Source organism: Camellia sinensis, chromosome 3, assembly GCF_055761805.1.
Source record: "Camellia sinensis isolate YWXY chromosome 3, ASM5576180v1, whole genome shotgun sequence".
Taxonomy (NCBI): domain Eukaryota; kingdom Viridiplantae; phylum Streptophyta; class Magnoliopsida; order Ericales; family Theaceae; genus Camellia; species Camellia sinensis.
The window spans coordinates 106,558,562-106,579,369 of NC_138963.1; the positions used below are offsets into that span (position 1 = coordinate 106,558,562).

A 20,808-nucleotide genomic window follows, 5' to 3' on the forward strand; every position below is an offset into this window, starting at 1 on the left:
TTTGCCTCGGTTTGCGAACCAGGCTCAGTTTTCTCTGTTTTCTCTTCGCGAAGGGAGGGAGAGGTCTCTTAGATCATATCTCAGTGGCCGTAGGCTACATTTTGTGGTCGTAGGCCATTTTGCCCGTTTGGAGTCCGGTTTCCGGTTTTTCAGAGCCGTTGGCCGTGTGCCTCGGTTCGGGACCGTTTAACCACCTCCATTTGCTCTGGTTTTTGGCATGCATCTTATTTACTCCCTTTTGAGGGACACTGAGGTCTGAGAGACCCACTTCATGGTCGAATGCCACTTTCGGTGCTTAACAGGCAGTTTTCGGGGCCCCGAACTGCGCGTTCTGGCCCCCGAACATTCGTTTTGCATCGGTTTTCGTTCATTTTTGGCAGGTACCTCTGTTTCATCACCAGGAAGGCCGTAGAAGGGTGGGAGGCCAGCAATTGTTTCAGCAACCAGTTATATTCCTCCGGCGCCCTCCGACGCTCGTTTTTCTCACTTCCAAGCCAATGTTGACCACCCTAGGGTCACTTTCTTCAATCCTAACCCCCATATTTGTGTTGTACACACATGGGAGGACACCAAAAGTTGGTGGCCGGCCAGTAATTCCACCTGACCCTTTTGAACCCTTCCTAAAAATGGCCTATTCTCTCTCCTGTTTTACAGTTGACAATTTTGAACCATAGAGTTGTGTTGAGGGCACCTGGGAGGACACCAATTTGTGGTGGCCGGCCAGAAAATCTTTTTGACCCTTTTGACCCTTGGCCGGCTGGCCATGGGGGGTGTCCGGTCGGCCACCTGCATCTCCAAAACCTGGCCGGCCTTGCTCCTCAGGGTGAGTACATTACAGCTGCATACTTTTTTCCCCCAAAAAATCAGTATCCGGGGGGGACAACTTTTGGGGGGAAACTTGGCTTGTTTTCCCCCCACTTTTTCCCTCTCTTTCTCCCCCTCTTTGGTCTACATAACTGGCCTCCAGCATTGGTCCAAGGGTTGACAAAAATTGCTTAGGGGCTCTTGCATGCATATCTCCCTCCATCTCTTTCATTTCCTTCAAAAAACACCCAAGTCCTACACCCTTTTCTTCATCACCACCTAGCACCACACTACCACTTCCATTCCAGCAGCTTGGAGGTCTTCTCAGAGGCTAGGAGGCAGCTTGTCTTGGTCCAAGAGGCAGCAAAGGATTGGTCTTCAAGGGTGAGTTGATTTCTCCCTCTTTCTAGCTCATTTTTGCAAGTTTTCTTAGCCCCTTTTGCTTGCTATTTTGAGCTCCGACCAAAATTGAAAGTGACATTTTTTTGAGCTCTATTACATCTTTCATTAAGGGTCTTACCCTGTTTGGGAGCCCCATCTTGCACTTGCTTCATTACCCCTTTGTATGCCATAATCTTGCATAGTATTTTTTTCCTATGTATGATCTGTTTTGGAGCATGATGTAAACTGTAGATGGGATTATTTTGAGCCATTCTTTAACATTAAAGAAGGGATCATCACTGTTTGGGACCTCCATGTGCCACTTGTCATTATACCCCTCTTTGGTCCCCATTTTTGCATGATTTATTAGCCTATTGTGTCTCTGTTTTTGGACTTTGGTCCAAACTGAAAATGGCCCTATTTTGACCCCCTCTTCATGTTTCATTAAGGGTCTATGGTTGTTTGAGACACCCTTTGTATACTTTGTGTTGTAGCTCTTTTTTGGCCTTAATCTTGCATGGCATTTTGAGCACACTTGTATATTGTTTTGGGGGTTACCATAAACTGTAAGTATTCATATTTTTGGCCCCTCTTAAGTGTTGTAGAAGCGTATTTTTCTATTTGGGCTTTGCATCTACCACTTGCTTCATTGCCTCCCTTGCGGAGCCATTTTTGTATGATAATTTAGTCCCATTTGTGCTTACTGTTTGGCCATGCTTTGAACTGTAAAAATGCTTATCTTGGGGGTGCCTTTCTTCTGTCTTTTCATTTCATGTACCAATTATGCATGCTTTGTATAGCTGTAAGCCATTTCATGTACCTAGTTTTGCATTTCGGGAGAAATTCCATGCATCGGGTGTCATTTCGCCTTGTTTCGGGGCTGTTTTCCCCCTCATCTTGCTACTGATTTTTTCATGTTTGCATGTCATATTCCATGTCTTTGCCATGTTTCATTAGAGTGGCATTTCGGTGCCTGAGAGTCGGTCTTCGGTTTGCGTGCACGCGTGCACGCATTTCGAGTTGTCTTGTTTTCATCTGATGGCCTCCTATGTGAGTGTGGCTGAGGCTCTCTCATGTTGGTGTAAGCCCATTATTGCATTGCGTATGCCATTTCATCCATAGCATTGTGTATGCTCGATTGTGTATTACCTCGTGCAGCTTGTATGCCATTCCATAACATTGTGTATGTTAGGATTGTATCTTAGTTGCATTTCATGCATGTCATGCATATTGCATCGTGTTCGGGATAGGAGTTAGCCCGGGCATGGGAAACGAGGTGCATTTCGTACTCCGAGTGACGGAACGTGTCTCAATTCCCCAGTCGCCGACACTCCGGATTGTCCATGATGGAGTTAGGTTTTAGTTGTGTTTTCATGTGCATTCATCCTATATTGAATTGTGAAATTCGACCCCTCGGCCATCGTGCATCAAGATGCGTGATTGGTGGCATGAGGATCGAGGCATGCATACATTTGTGAAAATACATTGCTATGCCCCTTTCCTGTTCTCTGTTGCAGCAAATCAAGAATCAGCGGTCTTCCGAGGCTTGGCACGCATTTCAAGAACAGGTGCAAACAGAGGCTAATTGGGGCATTGTCATGGATTTCCGCGCAAAGGCAACCCGGGCATGCATCATTCATCATCCGGAATGGAATCAAGACAGTCCCTGGCTTGCATGCCAGTTTATTTATTTTCTTAGTTAATTTGTTAATTAATTAGGAATTTGTACATATTTGGACTGTACTATTCTTTTATTTGGACTGTACTATTTATTCGGACCCTCTGCGCGAGGGCACAACTGTAATAAGTGTGCGTGTGTGTGTTGTATGTCTTCCAACCCCACGTCTTTCTCCCTTTTATTTATCCGCTTATGATGGTTAGATTAGGGCATATTTCAATTAGCATACAGTATGATAGCATGTTTGCATTCATTCATCTGTTTTGCATGCACCGGGCTCGGCGCATCATACTAACTGCATTTGTATTTCAATTTCAAAGTTGAATACTTGTTAGCTGTTGCATCTCATATGCCATGTTTAGAATAGCCGGGCCTGCTATAGTTGCATTTTGCATGTGTTGTATTAGGCATTTCTGTATAATTAGGATCATGCATGATTTCTAATTAGCTTTTGTTTTGGCTTGGAGTACTCGGTAAGTTTTATGCTTTAGCATCCTTGCATGCATGTGAGTGACTGCCATGAATAGCATGCTTACCATGAGGCTATATGCTTATGCGATATAACTGCCTGAATGCCTGTGGGTGAAGGTTGGGTTATTTGGATTGGAACAAATCATTGACTGTGAGTTTTAAGCCCACTAGATAATGGCAAAACCATCTTTTCTTAAAGCCCACCTGAGGGTGGCAAGATCTGCATTTTAAGCCTACTTGCGAGTAGCAAACCATCTTTCAAAAACAAACATGAAATGTCTTGTTCCAATTCAGGCGATCCAGTCTATACTTGTATGCTGCGCGCATCACATAGTAAATCTAGGCTAATAACCGGAATAAGAACACACAATGTTTTCAAAACTTGATATCATGGTTAGTAGAGGCCGATCTTTGATTGGGCGAGCGGGGGTGCTCACGAAGTGACCTTCCCCAATCGTACCCAAGTTCCCGAGCCGAGGCAACTTTGGTGATGACGGACACGTGGCCTTAGGCAAACGAGTCAGGGTTTCCTAAATTTCCCAAAATAAAATATTTAGGTGGCGACTCTGTATTTGGCAAAACAGTCCATGTTTGGCACTTCTTTCAAAATCTGTTTTCTCAAAACGATTTGCCGGATTTGGACTCTTTGGTTCAGATTAAGAACCGTGACAATTTTAGAGTCCTGAGCTGTAGTGACCCCAAATGAACAGAACGGGTGGACTCGTTCCTCCCGGGGCGTTCGGGGACGTCTACAACATCAACTTTTACAAAAATCAAATTCAAAGTCTCACTCTTTATGTGTGTAGAACCCTCACACTCTGAATCTCACCACCTCTCTAGTTTTCGAACTGGAACAAAACCAAAAAAGAAAATATAGAACACATTAGAGATTGAGGAGAAGAAAAGAAGAAGAGGAAAGAAGGAGAGAAAAAGAGAAAAAGAGAAGAGAATGTCTCACCTCTACGATAAATGATTGCCATTTAGTATATATCGTCGCTCGTTGTTGGTCGGACGATGGAGAAGACCATCGTTGCCGTCGTACGATGGGTAGGGTTTTGGGGGGAGAGAGAGAGAGAGTGTGTGTGTGTTTGTCTGTCGAAGAATGAGAAGAGAAAGAGATTCTTAAGAAAAAAAATGAAAAAAAGGGATTTGGCAGGCGGATCAGGTTTAATGAGTAAAATGGCGGATCACCAGCAACCCGACTCGAACTCGCAAAAACATAAAATCTGGGCCTGCATCCACCCGCTACGTGTCACGTATCCACCTAAAAGTGGTCAAGTCAGGTCGGGTTGACGGATTTGGCAGGTCGGTGGATCCGCTACACAGCCTTACTTCCTACGTAATCCATTACCCTCTCACTTCCAAAATAATAGTCTTTTTAAAAAAATTTAACTTTTTTTTATAATACAATTATTATATTTTGAAAAAATTAATTTTCAAAAGAATAAAGATTGATAGCTTTAATTTTGGAATTCTAAAGAGAGGTCTAGTGATGTGGTAAGGTGTGAGGTCTACATGTGATTGTATTTTTTGTATTAATAAATTTAAAAGAATGATAAAATAAAAAATTTATATTATTTTTGTCCTTTATTTTTTAAAAAAAAAATAATATTTTAAGATAATAAAAAATAAAATAAATGACTAGAATTTAAAACGGAGCGAATATATTTTCAGAGACTTTTTCATCTCTCTTTTGTTTCTTTATTCTTCCTCTTTTAGCATTGCTCTCCAATCCCTCACAACAGTGATGCCGCTACAATACAACCACCCCTCACTGATCTCCCATCTCCTAAATGCCTCCTTCAACTTATCACTGACGAACACTCATTACCATCACCAATAGCTTTTCTACTTCCATGAAGCTGGAAAATGGAATTTCATGATTTACAGAGGATGACGAGTTTGAACTTTCATGGTTGTGAAGAGATTGTTTGAAACGAGTACACTATTTTTCAGATTTGGGTGTTTTTCTTAGATCTATAACTCGTTATATATGTATATCACTCAATCCCTTGTTTTAGATCTGTAATTATATATTTATATCTCTCAATTTTTGCTTCAAATATGATCTATATTATTTTTCTTGCTTTAGATGCGTTTTTGTATGTGGTTTTTTTGTTTTAGATATGATTTTTTTTATATAATGTAATTTTCTCACGTCTTTCTTCACTTTATTGCTGCGTTTTTTTTTTTTTTTTTTTTTTTTTTTTTTTTTTTTTTTTTTTTTTGCATTCGACCAACACTAACTGACACGATTGCCAATTTGATTCAGTGAATTTCAAAAAGAAGATCGGTCGATTACAGATATGAAAACTTCTAACCCGAAATGTTTGGTTCCGTTGACGGGCCAATAGTAAACCAGAACTGAACTGAACCACAAACGCTTCTAATTCTAATTATCAATTTCCTTTGTTCTTCTTTTCGCAAACTCTTATTTCTTTATTTATTTTTTGTGTATGTAAGAAATGAATATATATATATATATATATATATATATACATAAGCATTACAAAGTACAGGGAACTTGGATGGAAACCAAGTGATTTAAGGTGGTCATGTGAATCTCATTTCTACTAGTTTTTTAAGGTGGTCATGTGAATCTCATTTCTGCTAGTTTATTAAGGTGGGTTAACAAAAAGGGGTAGATTGGAACTTGGTTGGCAGTATGAGGGGTTAACTTTCACTTTTAAAAGGTAGGCGTCAAAATGAGATTATGTGTGAAGTGTAGGGATGCCAAGTGTAATTTGCCCTTTTATTTTCTAGGTACTTTGAATGGGTACTCAATAGGAGTTGTTCTTTCTATTACTGATCTGAATGTTGAACATGATTTTGTTACATCATAGTGTTGAAACAGATGGTCTGTGAAAGACTTAATTTTCTTGTATGCACAATTAAGGATGGATGGATGATGGATTCCAGTGGTAAAACAGAGAGGAAGACAAGCATAATAAGCGTGGTCGAAGGAAGGTAGATGTGCAGGGCTGTACACTCTGTTTGTGGTTAACTTACCAGATTCAATGGAACCAAGAAGTATGTATGCTTTGTTTCTAAAGTTTGGCATGGTAAAGGGTGTTTTCATTCCACAAAAGAGGAGGAAAACAACAAACACAAGATTTAGGTTTGTACGTTTTGATTGTCCTGTTGCAACCAGTGTAGCAGAACAAAAGGCAAATGGATTATGGGTAGATGAAAAAGTTTTGACAGTCCAAAGTGCAGTTTATGAAAAAGAAAAAGGTGATAGGAAGCGGTTGAATAAAGTGCAGTGGAGACAAATGCAGTCAAGAAAGCCATCAGACAACTGGAACCAAAAGGTGGAATTAAGGCATTGATGAAAGGTCATTTGTAGAGGTCACAAAAGGAGTCCAACCAAGAGGTCAAACAACTACCACAATCAGGGTAGAAGAAACAGTTAATGGTTGGTTGTATGAGAGCATGATTATGAGGCTCAAACCCAACTACTCTGCTGTGGTGGTAAAAAAAGAACTCAAAGCAAAAGGAGTGAAGAATGCAATGGTGAGAGAAAGAGGAGGGCGTGATGTAGTCATATCATTCAGCTCTAGTGAGGCTCTGAGAAGTACAAATAGTATGCTTAATGTTTGGTTCCAGGACTGGTGTGAATATATCACATAATGGAAATCTGGAATGCAATTTCAGCAGGAGAGACATGTTTGGATTAGCTGCTATGGTGTACCACTGAATCTATAGAATTCAGATACATTCAGAAAGATTGGTCGATTATGAGGGAAGGTGATACAACTAGATTGAGACGTTTGTGAACCAACATCTTTTCGTTGTGGAAAGGTAAAAGTAGTCACAACTGTTATGGAACTGATAAACACCAGTATGAATCTAGAATGCAAAGGAATAGTCTACCCAATAAGAGTCTGTAAGGAGCAGATTATTAAGGAGGTGCAGATCAATTGCAAAGGATTCAATACTGATGATGAAGGAGAGGATGTTAGCTCCAATGTTAATGGGGTGTTACAGTCAACTGAGAATAGTACGGCGGAGCTAGAAGATGATGATAAGGCTTCTAGGGTGGATGATGATGTGGCAGGAAAAAATGAGAAGGCAAAAGGTGAATCAACAGCTAGGCTGAAGGAGGGATGTGAGGTAGAGGTAGGTGGCAGTTGGTTTCAAACATCAATGGTGAAAGAGACTGAAGAGTGCATGAGGAAATCAAATGAAGCAAGATCAGGCATGGGTGATACAATGATGACAGTGGAAAATAAGAAGCAGCAGCAGCAATAGCAACTGTGCAATCATGATTTAGGGAAAGTTGCTGAGGTTCAAAAAGTTGATGGCAGATAGTCACTCCAAGCTTTATTAGCAGCTTAAGTGAAACCCAAAAAGCAAGACATGGAATTAGTTTGGAGGTTGATTTGGGCCAAGACCATTCTAGGCCCTAGCCCATTACGCTAGTCCAGTACAAGTTTAATGGTAATGGACTCAGTCAACCTTTGGCAAATACAGGAGGTGGACACACTGGGTTGGGCTCTAAATCAAAGATTAGTGATACCATTAGTGTCTCTAGTGGTGGTTCCATCAATAACCAGCTTAAGAAAGGCACTAGGAAAGTGATTAGAAAAGGTGGGACTAAAAATCCACTAGTAGCAGATGGGCCCTCTGGGCTGGCTAGAAGATTAGGGTAGAAATGAGTGGGAGCAGGAAGAAGCAAGGTATATCAGAAAAACTTGGTGGATAGATCAATAGCAATGCAAAGATCAATGGCAGTTAATAGTCAAACCTCTTCTGAATTAGGTAAACTACAAGAGGCTCAAGCAATACTAATTCTGAGGAAAAGTCTGGGGCTCGATTGTAAGGGGCAGGATGTATAAACTATTAATAAATTTGTACAATTAGAGGTGAAGGATAAGGTGAGGATTGGTGCAGCTATGCAATTAGCAATGTTGGGTGGATGCAAAGCCAAAAATATTGTTATGAAGATACTAAGTTGGAATATTAGAGGGGTTGGAAGACCTGAAAAGAAGAAAAAGATTAAGAATCTGTTGTGTGATAGGAAAATTGATATGGCCCTGATTCAAGAAACAAAAAAGTCAAGCATGTCCAGCTTGGTTATTAGGAGTTTGTGGCCAAGAGAAAAGATGGAATTCATGGTCGTGGATGCAATGGGTGTGGCTGGTGGACTGTCCTGCATCTGGGATTCTGATGTCTTTAAACTCTTAGCTTGTTGTAGCAATAGAAACTTCATCTTGCTCTCAGGTACCATTCTGAATTCCTTTGCCTGTGTTGTTTTAAATATCTATTCTCCTAATGATATTATAAGGAGAGGTAAATTATGGGAGTCCCTTTTAAATTTCAAGTCCCTCTTTCCAAAGCCATGGTGTCTTGGTGGTGATTTCAATGAGATCAGAAATCTAAGGCAAAGAATAGGAAACTCAAGTAGGGATAGGGGCATGAAAGCGTTTAATGAATTGATAGATAGATGTGAGGTGGCTGATACACAAATGGCAAGGAGAAAATTCACTCGGTGTAATGCCCTTGCTGGAAATAAGTAGAGCAGAATTGGCAGATTTCTTCTTAGTCCAGAGTGGATTGAGAGATATAAATTCAAACTGTGGGGACTGCCATGGATGGTCTTAGATTATCGCCCAATAGTGCTTATGGAGGATAAGAGGGATTGGGGACCCAAACCTTTCAGATTCTTGAATGCTTGGCTCTTGCACTAAAAATTTACACCTTTTGTGGAGAACACCTGGAAGGAATTACAGTTTCAAGGGTTTGCTGGGTACATTTTGCAAAGGAAGTTGAATGCTCTAAAGATGGCATTAAAACAATGGAATAGAGAGGTATATGGAAATGTTGCAACACAACTAAAAACAATAGAAGAATAACTGAATACCTTAGATCTGAGGGCAGAAGTTAGACGACTGGTGGATGCTGAAGTCAAACAACAAAGAGAGGCAAGGAATGAAATGTGGAGATTAAGTAGGATGATGGAATGGACATGGCTTCAAAAGTCAACGTTGGACTGGAATATAAAAGGAGATAGGAACACAAGATTTTTTCATGTCATGGAGACTAGTAGACAAAATAGAAATGCCCTTAACTTCATTGAAGTTGGGGATGTGGTGCTTGAGGAGCCAAACTAGGTCAAGGAACAGGTGTGGCTACACTATAGAAAGCAGTTCTCAGAAGAGTGGAGGAATAGACCTGTGTTAGGTGGTAAGTTCAAGAGTGCGAGGCAAAGTGATTCATTTCAAATGCTAGAGTCAGAAATTTCAGAAGTTGAGATTTGGGAAGTAGTCAGAGAATGTGATGGAAACAAAGCTCCGGGACCAGATGGTTTCAATTTAATGTTTTTTTAAGAAAAATTGGAAGGTGCTCAAAGAGGATGTGATGCTCTTTATGAAAGATTTCCATGATAGGGGCAGATTGGAAAGTGGTTTGAACAGCTCTTTCATCACCCTTATTCCTAAGAAAGTCATTGCAGCTAACTTGAATGAGTATAGGCATATTAGTCTAGTAGGGTCAGTTTATAACATACTCACCAAGGTTCTTGCAAGTAGACTAAAAAAAGTTATTTCAGAGGTAATTGGTGAAACACAATCAGCATTCCTAGGAGGAAGAAACACACTTGATGGGGTATTGATTGCAAATGAAATTGTGGATGGGTGGAAAAAAACCAAGAAAAGAGGGCTGTTATTCAAAATTGATTTTGAGAAGGTTTATGACTCCATCAATTGGGAATTCTTATTCTCAATGCTATCTAACTTTGGCTTTGGCTCAAAATCGATCTCTTGGATGAAAGAATGTCTCTCTTTAGCTCGAATCTTAATTCTTGTAAATGGTTCACCAACTAAGGAGTTTAGTTTTCAAAAAGGTCTCAAACAAGGGGACCCCTTATCTTCCTTCTTATTCAACTTGGTTGCAGAAGGTTTAAATATAGTACATGTGAGAGCTAGGGAGTTGGGGCTATTGAAAGGAGTAGTTTTTGGTGACAATGATGTGGTAGTCTCTCATCTACAATTTGCAGATGACTCATTATTGTTTTGTGATGCTGAATGGTTAGAAGTGCTAAACTTAAAAAGGATCTTAAGGTGTTTTGAAGTAGCATCAGGGCTTAAGATCAATTATCATAAAAGTGTGGTCTGTGGGTTTGGTAACTCTGAATCTGTGCTCAATGAGTTTGCCACCATGTTAAATTGAAAAACTCAGAAAGTTCCATTGAAATACTTTGGGTTGCCATTGGGTGCTAGTCCAAGTAGGAACTTGATTTGGAAACCAGTCATTGAGAAGATTAAACTTAGGCTTGCTGGTTGGAAGAGGAGATTCATTTCCTTTGCAGGCAGGTTAACTCTGATTAAAGCAGTGTTATCTAGCCTGCCAGTGTATTACCTCTCACTGTTCAAGATGCCAGAGAGAATAGCAAAAGAAATTGATAAATTACAAGCCTTATTCTTATGGGGTGGCTTTGAGTTAAAAAGGAAAATTCATCTAGTGAAATGGGAAAATGTAACAAAAAGTATCAAGCAAGGGCAGCTGTGTGTTAGAAGAATCAGAAACATGAATGTTTGCTTATTAATAAAGTGGTGGTGGAGGTTTGCCATTGACGAATCAGCTCTGTGGAAAAAGGTTATTTGCAGCAAATACAAAGTTGATGGGGGGAAATGGCTACCAAATCTACAAGCAGGCAACAGATTTTCCAAGATTTCGGGAGATATTTTGGTAGCAGCAAATCAAAGGGCCGGCGCAATTTTATGTCACTAATCTCCAAATTAGAGTGGGAAATGGCTGTAGAGTGAGCTTCTGGCATGACTGCTAGAATGGAGGTGTTAGTTCCAAAGAGTTATTTCCTAGACTTTTTAGGTTGTCTAATGATAAGGATGTGTCACTCAGGGCATATGCTGTTAAAAGAGGTAACTCTGAAAACTAGGTGTTCAGTTTTAGGAGGGCCTTATTCCAATGGGAACAGGAAGAGCTTATCACACTTAATCAGTCTATCCGAGCAGCCCCTGTTTTGAACCAGAATGATGAGGACAAGGCAGTTTCGTTAGCAACCAAAACTGGGCATTCTTTTGTCTCAACTCTTTATAATCACAATGATTTAGAGTGTGGTGAATGTAAGGGCTCTAGTAGATTGGTATGGATCAAGTACCTTCCCCCTAAAGTTCAATTTTATAGGTTGCTTGCATGGAAACACAAGGTAAAAACCTTAGTATTCTTGCAAAGAATTGGAGTGCTGGATGATAGTGCTGCTACTGTATGTTAGTTCTACAAAGATGCCCAAGAATCAACAGAGCATGTGCTTATCTTATATCCTATGGTTTGGAGAGTGTAGGCATGTCTTCTGCAATGGTGCGGAGTTCAATGGGTGGTGCCTGGAATAGTTGAAGGGCTCTTGCAGTGGTGGGCAGGGTACAGTCTCATGAAAGCTAAGAGGAGAATTTGGAATGCCATTCCTTTGGTGGCTCTTTGGTCCATCTGGAAGCATATGAATGAATGCCTCTTTGAAGATATCCAACCAAAGATGGAGGAGTTACAGGAAGCTATCATTGTTAGGCTTGCAATCTAGCTGAAATCCACCTCCAAGGATCTCCATTTCTCCGTCACTGATTTTATGTATAATTTGGTGCTAATTAGATTTTGTATGGGAGGGAGATTGTAATGTTGTAATGTTTTCGGTGTTTTGAGGTCTTGAGTTGGAATCTTTTTAACTGTCTCTGGGGCTTTGGAAATGCACATGATTAGTCTTGTTTTGAGTGTCAACCTAGTAGGGATACTCAATTTTGACAATAATGCAACTCCTTTCCAAGCATTGTGTAATTTTAAATTTTTTTTTTGTTTTAATAAAATTTTAGTCTTCTTTGCTGCTCAAAAAAAAAAAAAAAAAAAAATTGTTGAAACAGATGATCGTAGCTTTGATTAATGGACCACTGGATGCCACATTCGGAGGAGGTAACGTGCTTGGGTTTGTCATGGGAGTCATTTCAACAACAAGTGGGATATGTGTATTTACTATTCTCCCAAATTCAACTCGTCTACAAAATAAGTAATGAGCTCTTAAAGCTTCTTGCATAGAATAAATTTAGGAACATAAAACCTTATCACTGAAAAAGGCATAGAATAGAATGTATATGGATGGATGAGATTTTTCATATGTGGCCCAACTAATAAATATTATAAAATTTTGTTCATTCATATATAGTGTTTATTCATTTTTAAAGAAAAAAAATATTGTTAATAAATTTTCCGATACTCTTATCATGTAAATTGATGTGACAATTGCCAATATTAATTTGCATAAATAATTATTTTTTATTCAATTAATTATTTAATTTTGATATTTTTGTGAGACTGAACTTACAACTTGATAAGTTGATATCAAAGGAGCTTTATATGATTCCTATGGTCATACATCTCCATATATTTTTACACACTAAACATTTGATATTTTACACTTCACAAACAACCTAGCTCTTTCAACATTGTACTATTGTGAGTTTAAGCAAACTAAAGCTTTCATAATGCATTGTTGGACTATCATAAATTCTATTGGTATTGTTGAACAAAACATTGACAAAACAATCGATGAGGAAAAGGATAAGAGTTATGTTAGATATACCAAAAATTCTATCAAATATTTGACTAAATGTCTCATGTGGATATGGTCCCGCAGGATTCCATATGAGTGAGGGACCGATACTCATTTGAGATATTTGGTCAAATTTTTGATAAATTTTTGGAACCTCTAGCATTTTTAAGAGGATATATTAACATAGGAATAGTAGGACTCAACTAGAAAGACTAGCAAATGAGGGTGGATAGCATACCATATTTACCAATGATTTGTTAAAAAAAAATGGTCAATTCATAAATTGATCCCATCTTGTCCAAACCAAATGGTTTGATCGGATGTATTTAAGAGATGGCTTGGTTTCGGTTTCAAAAAACCAAAAGCATTGATTATTGTAAAAAATATCAGTATCTCATTTCTTGAAATATCAGTGATGCAAGATCACTCATTTATACAACTTATCATATACAATTGATATGTATCTAATAACTTAACTAAATAATCTAACTGATTTACCCATTGTTAACAGCTAGTAACAGATCTTCTAACAGACTCTTTAACCACCATTAGTGTAGTTAGTAAAACAGTAGAGCTGCATGGTAAACTTGAACTGATAGAACTCTACTTGAACTGATTGAACTGAGGGAGAGATAGACGACTGAACTGAGTAGGTTCAGGGTCTGAGCTGAGCTGAGTAGGTAGTGCTGCAGAGTTAGTATCCTCAACAATTATGATTCATCTTGTTGACTTTTTCAAACTTTAGTCTCATTATGACATTAATAAGATTTTCATTCATCCTATTTACAAAATACGTTATCTCTGTGTACAAACCAATGATTTGAAAACTAAACCATTGAGTGCACTTGAAAAAAGACTGAATCAATGGTCACTAGCTCAATTTTAATAAATATAAGTATTAAAATTACTAGCAAGACTACCTAATAAATCAAATATTCTTATATACATTTAGTTGTTCATAATTTGGTGGGTTATAGTTTGTTGCTCAACCCTACCATTTTAGGTAGGGATGACCGATATCACCGTTGATTTGCGTGATGTTGCCATTATTTACTATTTTGTTTATCCTAATTAGTAGACTTTGGATTAATTTGGGCTTCCACCTTTCTTAAGATTGTATTTTGTTTAATTAGCTTTAAGTAAGTTTGTTTGTTTTTTTTTTAATCAGCAAAAAGAGAGATTTATTGATGATAAAAGCAAAGTACATACAAATTTACATCAACAAATCAGGGCAGTGCATCAAATATCATAGCCACTCTCCACAACCCCAACTAGGTTAGCATCGCAAGGGAGGTACAATCATCTGCGAGCACTTAACTCACGATTGGTGAGGAGCCAATCAAGAGCAACCAAAAACCAAAAAAAAAAAAAAAAAAAAAAAAAAAAAACAGAATATGTATTTATTTAAGTTGTACTTCATTTATGTATTTATTTCTATACTTCATCATCCATGCCATCTACTTATGGCCATTGTACAACTAGTGAAGGTGTGTCACGCAAGAGAGAATTTCATATCTTTAAATGAGATGAAAGAAGTCATTTTCCTAAATGAAGGAATTATATTTAAACATAAATAAAATTAGGCATGTTATCCAATGCAAACTATATTTTTAAAATAAAAAAATCACCTTGTTTGAAATTTTGACACAAAACAATGTGAATAAAGAAAAATGGAACCACATTTGAGAGCTTAATAAAATAATCCCCTTTAGACAACTAGGAATTCGACAAACTACGCAAAATGGCTAAGTAAATAGATTTTGAAAATAATTAAGTGATATAAGTAGATTTTGTTTTTGTCAATAAATCATACTTAGATTAATTAGTTTCAACCTAACTATCTTTTCAAAAAAAATCGGGGTGTGACAATTCCCAACTAGGAAAAGCTTAGAAAATACTATTTCTAAAGAAAACCCAAAAATGGTAGAAGTGGTGCCATTATAATTATTGTGTTCTTATCTATTGTCGTTATGGGAAGGATCATATATAAAGAGAGTAACATATCAATTTTTACACACACGTGTATGTGGTCTAAAGAGAGTAACATATCAATTTTTACACACACGTGTATGTGGTCTTCCTACGCTCATTGTGGTTTTCCACCAATCTCTCTCTCTTTCTACCACCAAAAACATTCTTATTGTTTCTATTGTTTGGATAATGTTTCTAATCCCCCAACATGCGCAAGAATCGAGCGCCGTCCAAGGACTAGACAACACACAACTAAGCGATGTGGCACCAACCAATCAATTCTCCCAAGGGAATGGTAGTCCATCTCTCTCGCACATCCTCTCTCTCTCTCTCTCTCTCTCTCGCTTTTCCCACCACGTACATTATATATATGTTGAATGTTGTCCTCTAATGGTTTCATCTCATCTCCCAACTTCTACAATCTATATTATTTTTGAAATAAGATAATAAAGATTCACAAGGCTTCGGACCACAAGTAATAAGAGATTAAGGGATAGTAGATAATCTATGTAAGTATGGAACATGGAGCTGTATTCAGCACAACTTCTGAACATGATCCAGATGCACCATCAAGTCCCATTAGTAAATTAATTCTTGTTTCCTCCATTGCTGCCGGAGTGCAATTTGGTTGGGCTTTACAACTTTCCCTTTTAACACCATATGTACAGGTTTTAGGTGTCCCCCATCAATGGTCTAGCTTCATCTGGCTTTGCGGCCCCCTATCTGGCTTGATTATCCAACCTATAGTCGGTTACTACAGCGATCATTGCACCTCCAAGTACGGTCGCCGCCGTCCATACATAGTCTCAGGTGCTGTCCTCGTCGCCTTTGCCGTCATTCTCATTGGCTTTGCGGCTGACATGGGCAACATATTAGGTGACTCTCTAATAGAAAGAACCAAACCTAGAGCAGTTGTTATATTCGTGATAGGGTTTTGGATATTAGATGTTGCAAACAATACATTACAAGGTCCATGTCGAGCTTTTTTAGCGGATCTCTCAGGGAATAACCATTCCAAAATGAGCGCTGCAAATGCATTCTTTTCATTTTTCATGGCTGTTGGGAATGTCTTGGGTTATGCAGCCGGATCATATCCTCGACTATATCACATTTTTCCATTCACGAAAACTAAAGCCTGCGAACCTTATTGTGCCAACCTTAAGACTTGTTTCATTTTCTCCATTCTCTTATTAACAATCCTAACCACATTGGTTTGCTCCTTAGTGAAAGAGACACCACTCTCGTCAATAGAGGCAAACAAGAATGGAAAGGAATTAGGAGAGGAATCAAAATTATTTTTCAGTCAGCTTGGGTCAGCATTGAAAAACATATCAAAACCAATGTTTCTTCTACTCGCAGTAACAAGCTTGAACTGGATTGGCTGGTTTCCATTCACCTTGTATGATACTGATTGGATGGGGAGAGAAATATATGGAGGAAAAGCTGATGGAACAGCCATCGAAGCAAAGTTGTATGATAAAGGCGTGAGTATAGGATCATTAGGACTAATGTTGTATGCAGTGACTCTAGGATTCATGTCACTGGTCATCGAGCCTATGGCGCGTTGCCTTGGTGATGTAAAACGAGTATGGGGTCTTGGAAACTTTCTACTAGCAACTTGCCTGTTGTTAACACTGGTAGTCACTAAGATGGCTAAGAATGCTAGGGGTAGCATCCCTAAGCCCCCTCCTTCTGATGTCAAAAACTTGGCATTAGCTATTTTTGCAGTGTTGGGTATCCCACAAGCAGTTAGTTTCTTCTCAAGTGCTTTATACCATGCATCATGCATATCTAGATTTTATTTTCAGAATTCAAAAAATTCTGACAGATGGAATAAATGGATGGACAGGATATTACAAAATTTATTGGGGGTCAAATCTCAAAAATTATGTCAATCAATATATATGTGTCTCTTGTATTGTGTTTTGTTTCTATATTCCTAAACTTATTATTTCAATAAATGATGCAAACAATATGAGTTTTTAAAATTTTAGCAAAACCATTTAGACTTATAAATTGAACATTTAAACATATCCATTTAAGCTTCTATAAATTTTTTGTTAATAATGACTTTTTTATTCTTTTGTTTCAAACCAAAATATCCGTCATGCATTGGGATCGACTTCAAATTTATCTATCGTATAATTTTGAATAAAAATTACGTAATAAAACTTGGAAGTGCATGTCATTTTTTTTTTCCTTTTTATAAGAATCAAATATAGTGTTTCTCACTTATGTGCAGGTTACTTTTAGCATCCCATTTGCTCTAGCTTCAATATTTTCCAACGCATCTGGAGCCGGTCAAGGTAAGTTTTATACCCACTTTGAACTAATATTGGGCAATATTTAAGCCTTTTATCCACCTAACACAATATGCAACTAACAATCTTAATCTTTGAATTTCATAGGACTTTCTTTGGGACTTTTGAATATTTCGATTTGTATTCCACAGGTGATATTCTGCTACAAATTCTATGTGTGTGCATGCATGAGTACTTTGAATGAGTACTCAAATAATAATTATTTATTTATTTTTTTTAACATCATTTTGGTTATGTAATATTGTTGCAACAGATGATCGTAGCTTTGATTATTGGGCCGTTGGATGCTGCATTCGGAGGTGGTAACTTGCCTGGCTTTGTCATGGGTGCCATTTCAGCTGCAATAAGTGGGATATTTGCATTTGTTTTGCTCCCAAATTCAACTCGACAACAGGAAAACTAAACTGAGGAGCCCTTGAAGTTGCTGTATATACATGCATGCATAGGCTAGTGTACCATTTGGATCTTGAGCAAGTGCATGCGTGCGTTGCCAGCCATAAAACTAGGGGACATGAGATTTTAGTGAAATTTGATAGAATAAGTTTCGGAAGACAGAAACATATATCACTTAATAAATATAATAAAAAGCGTATTCATTCATTTACATTCTATATTTATTTCAGCGTTTCGTTTTTTGTGCTTGTAACAAAATTAATGTTTTTAAAAAATATAGAATTTTTCTGGACATCGTTTGGCCAAACATGATGTCCATATTTGCAAGAAACAGTACATTGTGCTGAGGCTACAACTTCAACTAGAATTAGAAGTTTTGGAGTGTAAGAGTGAAAAAAATATGTAAAAATAAATTTTCTCATGCCTTTTTATTAGGGATGGCAATGAGAGTTAATGAGGTGAATATTAATTCTCCATCCCCATTCTTCTATAATAAATTTTTCTCATTCCCTATATCCCATTCCCCATGGGTACCACCCTCCCCATTTCTTAATGGGTTTGTATTTTTTCCAACCCACTTTAATCCCCATTTTTATTTATTTTTTATTTTTTATATTTAATGTTAATAACTACTTTTTTTTTTCTTTTTAAAGGTTCACAACAAAAGCTAAATATACCTTCAATTTTTTTTTAAATATATTTAATGCTAACAACTTTTTTTTTTAAAAGGTTTACAACAAAAGCTAAATATACCTTCAATCTTTTTTTTTTTTAATAAATATATTTAATGTTAACAAATTTTTATTTTTATTTTTATTTTTATTTTTAGGTTTTAGCTAAATACATCTTCAATCTTTTTTCTTTCTTTTTTAATATATTTAATGTTAACAACTTATTTTTTTTATTTTATTTTATTATTATTTTTTTTAAGGTTCACAACAAAAGCTAAATATACATTCAATCTTATTTTATTTTATTTGGTTCAACAACAAAATCAAATACACATTAATTAATTAATTAAAAAAGTTTGTTTTATAATAATCAAATATATAATTTTGAGACAATCAAATAAGTTTTAGTAATTGAAAAAAAAAATGTGGAAGAACGTGGAAGATTAAAAAAAAAATTATAACCATATCTCTCATTCTCACTCTCACTCTCACTCTCACTCTCTCCCCTACATGTTATAAGAACCTGTTTACAATGTTATAAGAGCCTGTTTGAAGAAATAAAATGTGAAAAAACCTGTCTGAAGAAAGTGTTATAAGACCCATATTAAATTGCATCAGGGCATAAACTAGGAATTGCTTGTTGATCTCTTAGCCACGGACATTTTAGACATTAAACCATCTTTCTCTTAGCAAATTTGAACCATTCATTTTAATTTATCCAAAATCTAATTATACCTTTTAACAAATCTGAACCACTCATTTTAAGATATCTATGTCTTACCACAGCCAATCCATTCTCCATCTTCTTCCTTTAGTCCCTCACGAATTTTGTTATTTGTTACTTTTAAAAAACAAAAAAATGTTTTTTCAATTAAATTTTTACTAATTTTACAACACCATCACCACTATTCTCACCTTCACTATCACACTACCATCACCATAGCCACTACTATCATCACTGCCGCCATCACCCTACCACTATGTCACAATCTCTACTTTCACCTTCGTTCTATCACCACCACCACCAAATATAAAAAAATATATTTTTAATTTTTTTTATAAAAAATATTTTTCATTAAAAGATATTTTCTATCTAAATAAATGAAGCATAACATTGGGAAACAAGCTGATTTCAGTTAAATCTATTCATAACTAAGAAAAATTCTTTTATTTAAAAAAAATTATTTAGTAAGACTTTGTATTCCCTTTTTATTTTTCCAGCAAATAAATCTTTGTACCCATGCTTTCTAACCAATCACGACTCATACTTGTTTCGATTATCTACAATTTTCTTATTTTCAAATACATTCATATATATATATATATATATGTGTGTGTGTGTGTGTGTGTGTGTGTTGTATAAATTGTGTGATAACATAAAATAAATAGATTCACACTCGTTAATTGAAATTTCAGAACAAGCAAACCATTCTGAAAATTACAATACATAACAAAATAAAATAACATAGAAAAGCAAATTGAAACATGCACTAGATAGTGTCCTTAATTTTTTTAAATAAATTTTAAAAATTCTAGATATGTATAAAATTTGACAAGAATAATGTGACAATGTTAATTAATGTGTATTTGATTTTATTGTTGAGCCAAATAAAATAAAATAAGATTGAATGTATATTTAACTTTGGTTGTGAATCCTTAAAAAAAAAAAAGGTTACGAACCTTTAAAAAAAAAAAATTAAAAAAAACACCAAAAGAAAAAAGATTGAACGTATATTTAGCATTGGTTGTGAATCTTAAAAATTAAAAAAAAAATAGTTGTGAACCTTAAAAAAAAAAAAAAGATTGGATGCATATTTAGCTTTGGTTGTGGATCTTTAAAAAAAAAAAAAAGGGTTGGTTGTGAACCTGAATAAATAAATAAACGAAAAAAGATTGAATGTATATTTAGTTTTGGTGGTGAATCCTTAAAAAAAAAAATGAGAAAATTAGTGGGTACCCATCCCCAACCCATCCCCTGTGGATATTTAAAGAATTTCATTTATCCTACCCAATGGATAAGAAAAAAAAAGGAGAAAACCCATGTATTTGGGTTGGGTCTCCATGAACACCCACTAGGTAGGTTATCAATTGTTATCCCTACTTTTTATGTAAGTTGATTGTTGTGCGGTGAGTCCTAGAAAAATTTAACCACACCAAGATAATAGAGAGTGTTGAATATGGAGTAAGAGAACCATTTAAGTTATGAAAATTCGAGAGAGAGAGAGAGAGAGAGAGATAATCACAAACTAACAAGAGACCCTAACAAACAAGTGTCACGAGGAAACACCAAGCAAAGATCCACCAAGAAGGTGCATTAAGCGACCAAGTGTAACGTTAGTTTCTCACCAACTGGAGCTTGGAGCTATTGATGTACTCTTCATACTTTGTATGTTCTCATCAATAAAGATTTCTTTTGCGATCAAAAAAAAAAAAAAAAATGTGACCAAATGTAACACAGATCCAAAGGCATACCAACAAAACCCTAAATGGGCATACAATGACCTAAATGCCTACCAACAAAACCCAAAAAGAGTAAGTCTTCACATATTTATAGTCAAAAGG

General features: G+C 36.7%; 1 protein-coding gene across 1 annotated transcript; it reads left to right on the top strand.

Annotated features, from left to right (window-relative positions):
• Positions 1-15,376: 15,376 nt before the first annotated feature.
• LOC114324004 (sucrose transport protein SUC2) lies at positions 15,377-17,585 on the top strand. Its single transcript, XM_028271710.2, has 4 exons — positions 15,377-16,609; positions 17,104-17,167; positions 17,270-17,313; positions 17,436-17,585. Exons 1-4 carry the CDS (start codon positions 15,377-15,379, stop codon positions 17,583-17,585), a joined length of 1,491 nt encoding a protein of 496 aa, XP_028127511.1.
• The last annotated feature ends 3,223 nt before the right edge of the window (positions 17,586-20,808 follow it).

Excerpts from the sequence above, each read along its gene's own strand:
- LOC114324004 (XM_028271710.2), top strand. The coding sequence starts at position 15,377 with ATGGAACATGGAGCTGTATTCAGCACAACTTCTGAACATGATCCAGAT. Across the intron at positions 16,610-17,103 it reads TGTTGGGTATCCCACAAGCA|GTTACTTTTAGCATCCCATT; the intron begins GTTAGTTTCTTC and ends ACTTATGTGCAG. Across the intron at positions 17,168-17,269 it reads CGCATCTGGAGCCGGTCAAG|GACTTTCTTTGGGACTTTTG; the intron begins GTAAGTTTTATA and ends TGAATTTCATAG.